Source organism: Liolophura sinensis, chromosome 8 (genome assembly GCF_032854445.1).
Source record: "Liolophura sinensis isolate JHLJ2023 chromosome 8, CUHK_Ljap_v2, whole genome shotgun sequence".
In the NCBI taxonomy this organism is placed as follows: domain Eukaryota; kingdom Metazoa; phylum Mollusca; class Polyplacophora; order Chitonida; family Chitonidae; genus Liolophura; species Liolophura sinensis.
In genome coordinates this window covers 21,604,200-21,616,874 of record NC_088302.1, presented here as the reverse complement: position 1 = coordinate 21,616,874, position 12,675 = coordinate 21,604,200, and the positions used below count along the sequence as shown (strand labels likewise).

Below are 12,675 nucleotides of genomic sequence, written 5' to 3'. Positions count from 1 at the left end.
TAGCTCAACATGACAAAAACAGCAATGCAAACAGGCGACATAGCTCAACATGACAAAGACAGCAATGCAAAACAGGCGACATAGCTCAACATGACAAAGACAGCAATGCAAACAGGTGACATAGCTCAACATGACAAAGACAGCAATGCAACAGGCGACATAGCTCGACATGACCTAGACAGCAATGCAAACAGGCGACATAGCTCAACATGACAAAGACAGCAATGCAAAACAGGCGACATAGCTCAACATGACCTAGACAGCAATGAAAACAGGCGACATAGCTCAACATGACAAAGGCCACACAAGCACGTTTGTCGCTTATTGTCTATCACCTCCAGAACAGCAAGAGCTAGATGCAGATCCTAGAAAACAGCTATCAAATCATAGGTTCCACACCTAATCTGCCTTGAATGAATGTATAACATGCGGATCGAGTGCCGGGCGTAAACCAGCGACGTTTACATGTCATACGTAGGCCAGCTAAGGAATGCGATATCCACCGCATATTGTCATTAATTTAGGCCCCCGTAAACATTGCAAGCCGAGAAATCTTGAAAAATTCCTTGTCTGAGAATGGCATAGATGAGTGAATGGATAGGCCTACCAGAAAGGATATGTACCATATGAGCTTGTATACCGGTACATGTATTGGGATTTACATGTCTTATTTGATATATATATAGAAAGAGAGTAAAGCAGATAGCTCTCTACAGGTTGTCTGTCGTGAAAATTGTGGTGACGACAAACTTCAACTAAAACGCTGAACGAAAGCTCCCTGCCAGGGCCCTCTGCGGTTTCAAATTTGGTCAAGGGGACATAACTCTCAGTGACAAATGCCTGTGGTGATGTCAGCGGTGGTTTGCGCACAGCATGCTGGCAAAGCGACTGAAGGTGTCAGGTAACATTAGCAAATACTTTACAGATTAAAGTAAATAATATCGTGAAAGTTGTTAATAAGAGGCACATCTATGCATAGTACAGTTACGGGAATAGGTCATTTGTGTCATAATCATATCTTGATTGTCATCGAAAACTGGACACTCTGTGGTGCGCATAAATTATATATATGGTTTTTCATATTGGTATAGCGGCAAGTTTGAATGTTACACCGATTATCGGGAATTTTAAGCTTGAGAGTGGCGTCACGTGGTAAAGTGACGTCGATTCATTGAAGAAGCAGCTTTTCACAATGAACATCTGAGAAGGAACTCATTGACAAATTGGTCACCCAAGTTATTACAACTGCCGCTGGCTGTTTTTGTACGTGAGGTATTGCAGTCCGCGTACACTGACTGCTCGTTTAAGAATATTTGGATGCGACTTTTAGGTTGAGCAGTCATGAATTTGGCGTTCCCAAAAATTCTTTAAGCAGCAGTCAGCGTACTCACTCAGATTAAGATACTAGTAGATGATACTGTATCAGTTAGGTGAAGAATTCTTTAAGCAGCAGTCAGCGTACTCACTCAGATTAAGATACTAGTAGATGATACTGTATCAGTTAGGTGAAGAATTCTTTAAGGAGCAGTCAGCGTACTCACTCAGATTAAGATACTAGTAGATGATACTGTATCAGTTAGGTGAAGAATTCTTTAAGCAGCAGTCAGCGTACTCACTCAGATTAAGGTACTAGTAGATGATACTGTATCAGTTAAGTGAAGAATTCTTTAAGCAGCAGTCAGCGTACTCACTCAGATTAAGGTACTAGTAGATGATACTGTATCAGTTAAGTGAAGAATTCTTTAAGCAGCAGTCAGCGTACTCACTCAGATTAAGGTACTAGTAGATGATAATGTATCAGTTAAGTGAAGAATTCTTTAAGCAGCAGTCAGCGTACTCACTCAGATTAAGGTACTAGTAGATGATACTGTATCAGTTAAGTGAAGAATTCTTTAAGCAGCAGTCAGCGTACTCACTCAGATTAAGGTACTAGTAGATGATACTGTATCAGTTAAGTGAAGAATTCTTTAAGCAGCAGTCAGCGTACTCACTCAGATTAAGGTACTAGTAGGTGATACTGTATCAGTTAAGTGAAGAATTCTTTAAGCAGCAGTCAGCGTACTCACTCAGATTAAGGTACTAGTAGATGATACTGTATCAGTTAGGTGAAGAATCTGCTTTTAACGGTAATAATGAACATTTGGCTAATGACAAACAATTGCATCCACTTAAACTTTACAACTGCCAAAGTGAATTCAGTTTAATTTCTTTAATCTGCTCTGAATGAGCAAGTTCCTAGATGTTAATACAGGTAACAGTAAATTTGGCATGATTCGAAGTAGACTTACTGAATTTCCTGTATTGTTTCTTGTAGATGGGGGATTTTGTGGTGAATTGAGTAAGAGATGGGCTTATGTCAAGAAGTGTCAGCAAAACCTGTCCTCTTCTGGCTTCCAATCAGACAGTGAAACACACAGTCAGTCAGACAGTCAGACAGTACATGATATGACTCAGACCATTCTGTTCTTGACCACGTGTAAATGGGGACATGTCGGCTGTAACACCTGCCCTCACAAATGTTCTGTGTGTGGACGAATGGTCTCACAGAATGACCAGGCATCACTGTCCACTGAGTCCCAAGCCTTGCCTTTGTCTGACCATGCCTGTGTGGACTGTATGTTACTGCTGGCAGTGACCACTCTCAATATGACCTTGACCCAAGGTGAACTAAGCTCTGATGACTTTCATAGCTGTCATGGCATGACACAGGCTATGGTAAATAGACTAATTTAATGCTTATTTATTTACTTTGATTGGTGTTAAAAAGACATTCCAAGAGCGCAAACGTTTGCCACAGCAAAATGTCTGAATATCTTCATTAAAACACAACTACCAGTAGATGTATTATGAGCTCTAGCAAAGGGACTCTGCTAAGCAATATGCATTTGTGTCCTAAGTTGAAATGATGAAGAATTATGTATAAAATTCCAGGATCCACTACCAAAATGTAATATATCTAGTGGTTTGATGACAATTTCACCTAAATCAGTGACTGACAAATAGAGGCTAGAAAAACTTCCTTAGTAGGGGTAATATGTCAGTTATTGCAATTCTTCAACCTTTTCACATGTTTGCAGGGTGTTTATTCAAGCATGTTATGAAGGCATTATTCTGTGTGGACTGCTGAAATTATACTTTTTTTTTTGAAGACTGAAATTGGTCAATCCAACTAATCTAGTTTTGTTTCCAAAATGAAATTAAAAATGTGCATTAATTGCAAGAGCTCTTAATCGTGCGAAAAGGTTGAGGAATTAAAGTTTATCATCTTCTGAAGACCATTGAGATTGTATTACCATTAAAGGCCAACACTAATTTGTAAATACAAATTGGTGTGATTTGTCTTAAAAATTGACTCATAAAAATTTTGATATTTTTGCCATCTAAACCTTCAGATGTTCTTCTTCCTTTTTTTTGATTATGATTTTTGTTTTTGTGTACTTAATGTACTTTTCGAATGATATCTGTGTATTTCCCCGATTCATATGTACAGGAATGGTGTCTATTGAAAGGGAACCAGTATCTTGCCTATGCCACTTGTAAATGTGTACTTAGCAGTGTTACTGCTGATGCAATTCGGGTAAGTCTGATTATCTGATTTGAATTCTTGTTTTCATTTGTTGATATCACAAGGTACCACAGCCATATTCATAGATATTTGCGTATTATTTCATTGGAGCTTGCGTAGTTTGCTTGACCATTTGTATTATCTGCTTTGCATTTAATCAGCATTACCTGCTTTCTGTATTCCACGTGAAACTCTAGGAGTATATTGAGAGAGCAAACACCACTGAGGCCTCAACATGGTTGAATTACCTCCCTTTATTAACAATTACCGGTATATTAAGAAATTGGTCAAAAAATTGCTGTATACTCTTTTGTACTAATCTTGAACTGCGTTTGCCGTGATCTGAGGTTGAAGTTCCTTGTTTCACGGAACACTTTGTCTGACTCGCTGGCTCTCATCAGTCTCATGCTTTTGATTTTTAGCGAGTGGGTTTTGTATTTGATATTTTTTGTCCTTTTTTTTTTTTCACCCTGATCATATGTATATACGAAGGCTGTATATTTGTAGGCAGAGGAGTTACGGAATTTCCTGGAAAAGCTTGTGCAGGAATTGGGTTCTGTTGAAGACAGGCATGCAGAGGGAGAAACCAGTTGGAGGGCAGCTAGTATTCTGGACCTGTTCCAACATCTCTTTGGCAGCACCACCGAAGAGGTGAAAAGGATCTGTGTGGATTCCCTGCAAGAGCACTGGATCAGCTTAACCTCTCGCTTCCTCCAACCTCCAGATTCTCAAATCAGCCCTGTTGCCTTATTCGCATTCTTGTCCTTGTGGAAGAAAGTCTTGAACGTCCCTGTAGCAGCTGCCTGGTGTGTGGAGGAGGATAGAAAAGCAACTTCAATCTTGTTGCAATATGTTACGTGTGCCAAGACTAAGGGTTATGTTAGACTGAAGACTGTAGGTTTACTGAACAAACTGATGGCATTTGAAATGGAGGATAGAAGAGACAAGTCAGACGGTCGTTTTTACAGTTACGAGATTGCTGACCAAGTGGTTGACTGGATACAGGCTGGTAGGCTATCAGAAGCTGTGTGCAGGGAGGGCAGTGCAGTTTTTGGCTGGACACTGACTGACCATGCTCCTCAACACACTTACAGCACTGATATCCTCTTCAGAAGAAAGCTTGCCCTTCTCTGTCTGAGAACTATTAGTTTTACCTTAGCCAAACATCGCAATGAAGGTAAGAATCAGTGCCAGGCCTGTACAAAGACATGTTTAGAGTGCTTATATCAGATTACAAGAATTTGGGATACTTTTAACAATACTGAAATGATACATGTCAAGGTTAATCTTGAGTTATACATATACCTGAATTCTGCCCCACCAAATACACATATTGGCAAAAGAAGGTTTCCATTATAGGCAAAAGTAAAGAAAAACTGACCCTTTCAAACTGTTAGCGCCCTTAGGGATAGAAAAAGTATACCTTCTATGGTACACCTACATTTAGGGTCTGTTGTTGCAAATTCTAGAATATATTAGAGAAGCTTGAAAATAGCATAGGTTAATAATAATGAAAATCTTCTGAATTGTAGCCACACATCACGTTACATATATTTGATTTACATGTAGATAATGAAAATATGGGGCTGAGCTGTTGCCAAATGGAATATTTCTTCACCAAAGATGTAAACAGGTAGGCCATTGTTTAATCATCAGAGCAGTGTTTTCACCTATTTGCAGGTGACTGGACTGGGTTACTGGAGTCTGTGTGTGAGTTTTTGGTGTGTGGTACAGGAGCTACACCTTCAGCTTCTTGGCTTAAGGACCTCTTCTCTGAACAGGATGATGACTGGGTCTCAGCCTTGCTCTTTGTCCTGGACATCCATGTCTACCTCCTACACAGGTAATTAGTGAGTGATCACTTTGGTATTAGTGCAGTGTATGTGTGAGAGGTGAGAGATTTTGTCTTCAGTCCTTAGTCAAGACTCATAATTTTCTAAACTTACATTGTTTGTACATGTTTCCATCATCAAGTGGGTCATGGCCAGTTAGTTAGAGATGATTGTCTTTGAATTGCTTCAGCCCACGGAACAATCCGGATTCCTCCACCCGTGAAACAGACCACCATTGTTTAAGTGAAGAAATTTATACAATAGATTACCCTAATTCCTCAACCTTTTGGCATGTGAAAGAGGAACTTTCAGTGGAATTCAAGCACATTTTTAATTTGATTTTGGAGACAAAACTACATTGGTTAGATTGGCCAGATACAGGGCTTCAGAAAAAAAGTATAATTTTATCAGTCAACACAGAATAATGCTTTCAGAATGTGGTTTAATAAACACCTTGCAAACAGGCAAAAGGGTTCAAGAATTACAGTAAAATAAAGTAAAAATTTTACTCCCCCGACTGTTGTCGGTCAACGGTGCTTGTTGGACAATTTAGGTGGTTTTGTTGGAGATCAGTTGCCTCACACCTATTTAGCATGCTCATTGTGCTTGATCTGCTGGTGAAGATCTGCGCATCACATGTTGGCAAGTTCATCATTTACTTGCCAAAGGCAGGTTGTTTACTCTGGTCACTCTGGTTTCTACCACGTATGAAATTGATTGCTGCCATGTACATGTAAGGGAATTGTAGTATCCAAAACTACTTGTTAAAGTCTTTCTGCTACTGTTATTGATTGAAATGATCTTACATTACACCATACCTGTTATTATAGCAAAACTGTTAATTTTCTGCCAATTGCACTCGTTACGTTTTGGGAGATTGTGTTGTTAAATCTGTGAATGACAGAGAATCCGATTTCACAAAGCCAGACAAATTCCAAATTCAAATTTGAATTGAATGCTTATTTTGTGAGCAGGAAGGTAGAAGACAGTGCTGAAGCATCGTATTTAGCGAAAGGCTTTAATGTACACCACTGTTTCCGGCAGTTCCTGGAGATGATGTCACACGACCACACAGTGCTGGTGGATCTCTTATCTTCCCCAGAGACACAGTTCCTCCTTTTTCTGTTAAGGTATTTGAAGCTTGTCCATGGCAACTGGCAAGACTTTGTGAAAGCCCATAGTGAACCCAGTCCAGATGCAACGGGGCTGAATCAGACCATAAACTATGGTGAAGGTCAGAGAGAGGTCCATTGCAAAACTTCCGCTAGTCCTGTGGACGACTGCAAAGGTGTGGAACCAAGGTTTATGTGTTCATCCAGTTTAGAAAATCGAGGTGTGACAGCATTGGGGACACTACCAAAGATGAATCCACTAGAAACAAGCATACATCCAGGACAAAAGCTTGCAACAGACGTTCTGCCAACAAAATTGTCATCCACCAGCTTACCTCCAGGGATGACGGCACCAGAATCAAGCACACTATTAGAAAACAAGCTTGCAACAGACAGTCCAACAAGCCCATCTGAGGGCACTTTACAAACACGACATGATCTTTTGACTAGATGCTCCTCAAACCCATCAGCCCAACAATTGATTTACGATTACAGGGAGCCGGCCAATGACTTGCCCACCGATGATAAAATACTCTCTGGCTTCAGGAAGGATATGCAAATTACTGAGAAGAAATTAGATAGTAAGGCACTGAATTCAAACATTAACAAAACTGACCATTCAATTGAACTGTCAAGAAATACATCAGCTTCACCAGAGAGTTCATTATCCATGGAGATGGATATGGATATGGAGTCCTCTACTGAAAGCCCAGTGCTGTCAGACCACTATGTTGTGAGTTTAGACTCAGTTGATACCAGTATGTGTGACACAGTTGTGGACCAAATCATGAGCACCTTAATTAGACTTCGGTTTGGACTGGAACGCCTTAGCTTAGCGGGGCTGTTTCCCTATAATGCCAAACCCCTTCTGAAAGTGTTACAGGCGATTGAGGACCGTTATGAGACCATGGACAATTCAGAATACAGTCAACAAGAAAGTTAAAATGTTTCCAAAAAAAATACTAAAAGAAACAATCCCAAAGTGTATGTCATTATACTGATTGCCTATATTATGTTTGGCAGGTTTACAGTCTAAGTCATACTTGAGAGTTCATAAGTTACGTGTGGCCATTTGCCAGCTGTCACACACTGTCCTCGCTGCTCTGGTTTTATTCTCCATGCTGTCTTTAATTATATTATAAATCGGCATGGTAAGGGGATTTAATGAGCCTATCACTGACGGGTCAGTATACTTTGATTGGCTGATACATCCGGACTGGCCTACTTTATGGTGACGCCGTCTGGAACTGACCACAAAAATGATGAAAAACTAAGTCTCAGAATATGAAGTTCTCGCTGAGCCAAAACTGTTCACATTCGAAATATTGAAATCGCACATTTAACACGAACGAGAAGGAAAATCTATCCATCGTAGTTCAGTTACTTGGGGTTTTGACAATTATGTCCATCTCTTTACTTCCAGAGTTTGAATGAACGAGGTGTAGAATCTTCAACATGGAAGGGGGGGAGTAGTGATTTTACGATATTAGATGGCGTTGGTTTTTACATGTAGCATTACATATTTTAGTGCTCATTGTAGCCCAACATTGTCTTAACAAACGCTGATTAGGGATATCTCAAAAAATCTCAGTCAGCTTGCACGGTGAAGTTTATGGTTCAGGTTAAAACAGAGAATGTCAATTATTTTGCGAATCCATCGACCAAAAGACTAAAATGGCGACATACAGAGCTGATCGTCGCTAGCCAAAAGTGTGCCTATATGGCACCATGTAAAGATGAAAGTACAATCGACTGCATGTATAATAGTTTAAATGTGTGAACAGACATATCAACTTCTACACTCGCCGCTCCTTCGTTACGTTGTCCACAGAGCCCGAGAATGCCAGAGCTGTTATGAACCGAGTAAAATTATAACCAGAACACATGGTCTTGTTATTTTTAACTTTGGGTCCTAAATAACACCTGACAATTATTAAAGTTTCTGCTCCAAAATAATCCTACCATGAAGTATTACCTATTTTTTCTTGCATGTGTAGTCATATAATTTTGCTAGTTAGTTCTTCCGCTCTGGAGTTTGCAGACCCTGCTGTCAATCAAAGAGTAAAATAATATGTTAATTTTTGTCCAAGAACCGTGCAATTCTTAGAGAACAGACCGTCAAAAGTGACAACTCTTCAGTTATCAGGCCATGGCTTGTGCATGGTCAGTGTATTTTTAATTATATCTGAAAGCAAATCGGGTAATCTTTTCACCTACAGAACCCCGTGGTGTGATCCAAAACTGTCAGTCAAGACAGCCCGTGTAGAATTGAAGTTACTCAGGTTTACTTAACTGAAGTCAGCCGAAGGCCCAATCCTTCGGGTTTAAGGATAGGCAAAGCCTTAAAAGAAAGATTACTTACAGCTATGCGGTTTACTTGTTTTATTTATTTATTTAATTACTTGATTGTTGTTTTACGCCCTACTGAAGAATACTTCACTTATACGACGGCGGCCAACATTATTATGGGGGGAAACCAGACCCAGCCCGGGAGAAGTCCACGACTATCCGCATGTTGCTAACACCTTCACGTACGACCGGAGAGGAAGCTGGCGTGAGCTGAACTTGAACTGACCGCGACAGCATTGGCGAGAAGTTCCAGACTCCACATGCTGCACTAGCACGCTAATAACTAGACCACGGAGGCCCCTACAGCTATATGGCTGTATTGAAAATGTTCGTGCAGAAAATAAAGATGATATTTACAATCTCAAGCAAACGCACATCACACAAACGTGATAAACACGATCCATGTTCTACGTCTCGTTCAAGCAGCCACTGTTGTACGAGTGCGTTTTCGTTCGTGGACAGAAACTACTCAAAGCTGTGAGTGAGTGCTTGGGGTTTAACGTCGTACTCAACAATTTTTCAGTCATATGACGACGAAGGAATCATTAGGGTGCATGCACGTGTAATGTGCCTCCTTGTTGCAGGACGGATTTCCACCGCTCTTTTATTTAGTGCTGCATCACTGAGACGACTTACCGAAGGCAAGTAAGCCGCCCCGCCCGAGCCATTATACTGATACGGGTCAACCAGTCGTTGCACTATCCCCTTCATGCTGAACGCCAAGCCAAGTTACAACTTCCTCTTTTAAAGTCTTGACCAAGGATTGATCCTGGATCTACCGGTCCCGAAGCGGACGCTCTACCAACTGTGCTATCCGGGCCGGTCTCAAAGCTGTGGACTTAAGCCAATATCCCGAAGATCGAAAACTGAGGATTGGTCAAAAGTAAGTCATAAACTGAAACATTGCTCAAAATATTGGTTTGTCATTTTAAAAAATGATTGTGACTTAAATACTGACTTAAAGAGGTCTCCGTGTTCGACAAACAGCAAACAAATTTGCAAACTACTTTGTCTGTCATTTCCTGTCACGAGCAGTAGTTCCGATACTCCTTTTAAAATGTTTTTTATATATATATTTTAAAACGCGTTCTCACGACACTGTTTTACTCATGGCAACAAATACAGGTGTTAAGAGCCGCGTTTGACGCCGTGAGTTCGAGTCCCAAACCAGACAACTAAACAATGGTCGATGAGGCGTTGGGTGGGATCTCAACTCCAGCTTGTGCACCCATGGCCTTATACTTTAGGCGTATTGTCAGGTAGGTGCTGAAACGCTACCATGTTGGGTTTCATCCAAAAAACAATGACGATGATATTTTTAAAACATAGTTTAATACATTCACCTCCCGGCTTTCCATTGGTCAATGCCGGTCGTTGCATGTTTCCCAGCCCCCATTGTTCCTACGGTTCATGGTTTCCCCCACCCATAGACCGCTCACGTATATACCGTATGAAATATTCTCGCGTATGGTAACAATCAATCAATCGATCCATGGCATGCAGCACTGAACAGTAGGTTTATTGAATTTGTGACGCAGTCAGAGAGTTCATGAAATCTTGTATTGGTGTAATTACCATCATTGTGTCAAAGCAAAGTGATGATATAATCATAATTGTCTTTCAAGGGGTAACTTGCTTGTAGGTAAGCACTCGCACACATAACATTTGTTGTCGAAAACGAGATTCACCCGCGTGCTGATAACCATGACAAGAATTCCTGAATCTGGAACACTTGATCCAAAGATTCAGCTTGTTTTATATTGGACAACAAAAAATCCAGAATCAAATGAGCCGGGCACCATATTTTGCTCGTGTGCGAACAATCTGGATCTTGTAATATCGTTGTCGTCAACATCAGTCAATCAGTGTCTGTGGATATGTCATGGGGGTGCATATAAAATGGAAGCTGTGACTCAACTTTTTGGGGTGACATGAACTTGAACATATGCCATGTGACCGTCTTTCGCCGCTATTACCGATATTCCAGATCATTTGACACCGGGATCTGAAAATCAACAACAAATGGTAATTGTCCGTGTGCGCTATGCTTTAGGCAGAGCAGTTTGAAATAAATTCCAAGCGATGTCACTTTCTTGACTTACTAATCACCTGCATTAAGTATGGAAATGAGTATCAAAACTTACACATATTAGTGACAATTGGACATTTAATCACGCATGACCACGAACCATGCAAGCTAGCTGTGTATGTTGGCTGATTTTGTCTACAGAACCCGGGGAGTGTTTTGGTCATTACTATATGACATCCGGTGTTCATGAGCTTACACTTCTGTTTCTGGTTTCAATGCTAAGTAAAAAACAGCTGACTCTTGCCGTTTTTATTTTCTCCCATGTCCCTAAACCTTGAACTTGCACGTGTTCTGGTTACACGTGTAAGTCCACTAATACGGATACATCTTCAAATATTTGGGCAAACTCAAAACTAAAAAGTCCACAGGAAGGAATTCTAAAGATCCATACTTCTTGGTAACTTTTTTGACTGAATAACTGGTAGCTGTTCGACACCTGCCGACCTGGGTAAACGAAATATTCCAGATGCTTTTCGTCATTTATCGGATGCTTGCCAGATCAGTTAAACTCACGGAGAACTTACTGGGTACTATGATGTACAGGCAAACTGTCGTACCTTTAGAACATCAGTAAGAAATGCTCAAAATGCAGCCCACAATCCTAAGCATCAGCTGTGAAGGACACATCTTCATGCCGCATACAACTGCAGGGGCGTAGGAAGCAAATGAAAAGTGGGGGTGGGGGTGGGGGTGGGAGTGGGGGGGGGGGGTCATTATCCCGACCAATGAGGCGAGGGTTCAGTGGCCGCCAAGGCCCCGAAAGCTCTTGGACCCTATATAGCGATGCTAGTACGCACGTTTTAAGACCAAAAATATCCATCCTCAAGGCTACGATGAAGAAGGCCTATAGGCTACTGTGTATTTTAGCACAAATTTAGTTTTCGGATGGCTTCCATTCTTGACATATGTATACTCACTTTCCGTTGAAATACCAATACGCGCTATGTGAGTTGTGAAATATTTACTCTTTTAGCGCATGCGAATAAACTGAACAATGTTTCTTATACATTTCCCAGAGTAATCGGGCCTGTAAGCAGCTAGGTGGAGAGGTGGTGGGGTCATACATGAGCAAGTGGAACGACTATCCTAGTCAATTATAGGCTAGGGTCCAGGGGCCACCCAGAAGGGAATTCATATCCAGTATTATGATAAAAAAAACCTAGGTAAACTCGACATGTATATTCTTACGTTCCTTGTGTTAGAAAACATGCAAGCATCGCTTCATAATACATTAGCATCGTTTGTAAGTATTATCGCCTTTCTGGAAATATGCCATAAAAAAAGGGCAAATACTTCACTGTTTTGCTGAGTGCTGGAGGCTAAGAGGCCTTCCGGAGGAATTAACAGACGTGAGAATTAACTCCGTTTGAATGCTTAGTTACATAGCCCAGTTTTGCAAATTACAAAAATTGAGATGCCATGACGACATGATGACATGAACGCTTTTCCCCCCGAGGCTAAAATATCTGACCGATAAAATTACAGTACTTTAATCTGTTTTAACAAACTAAAAGAAATGCTTTAATATCCGGCTGAAAACAGTGAATAAAGCAATGAGCTTCCACTGTGGTGTGGTGTAAAATAGTTATGCCAGAACATATGCTGCCCCCCCCCCCTTCCCACACACACACACTTCCCACTTTTAAAGGTTTTGGGCACCACCACCCCTCTCCCATTCTCAGGAAGGGCCCCTGTAAATTCGCCGGCGCATGCGCACCATGTGGGTTC

At 40.9% G+C, this 12,675-nt stretch overlaps 1 protein-coding gene across 1 annotated transcript; it reads left to right on the top strand.

The window, feature by feature from the left end:
• The first annotated feature begins 2,334 nt into the window (after positions 1 to 2,334).
• On the top strand, positions 2,335 to 5,054 carry LOC135473306 (uncharacterized). Its single transcript, XM_064753153.1, has 3 exons — positions 2,335 to 3,577; positions 4,073 to 4,742; positions 5,035 to 5,054. Exons 1-3 carry the CDS (start codon positions 3,455 to 3,457, stop codon positions 5,052 to 5,054), a joined length of 813 nt encoding a protein of 270 aa, XP_064609223.1. The 5' UTR covers positions 2,335 to 3,454.
• The last annotated feature ends 7,621 nt before the right edge of the window (positions 5,055 to 12,675 follow it).

What these genes read in the sequence shown, in the direction of transcription:
- LOC135473306 (XM_064753153.1), top strand. Translation starts at nt 3,455, where the DNA reads ATGATATCTGTGTATTTCCCCGATTCATATGTACAGGAATGGTGTCTA. An exon ending in TTACTGCTGATGCAATTCGG is followed by an intron (nt 3,578 to 4,072) that starts GTAAGTCTGATT and finishes GTATATTTGTAG; the next exon opens with GCAGAGGAGTTACGGAATTT. An exon ending in AGCCAAACATCGCAATGAAG is followed by an intron (nt 4,743 to 5,034) that starts GTAAGAATCAGT and finishes TGCAAATTCTAG; the next exon opens with AATATATTAGAGAAGCTTGA.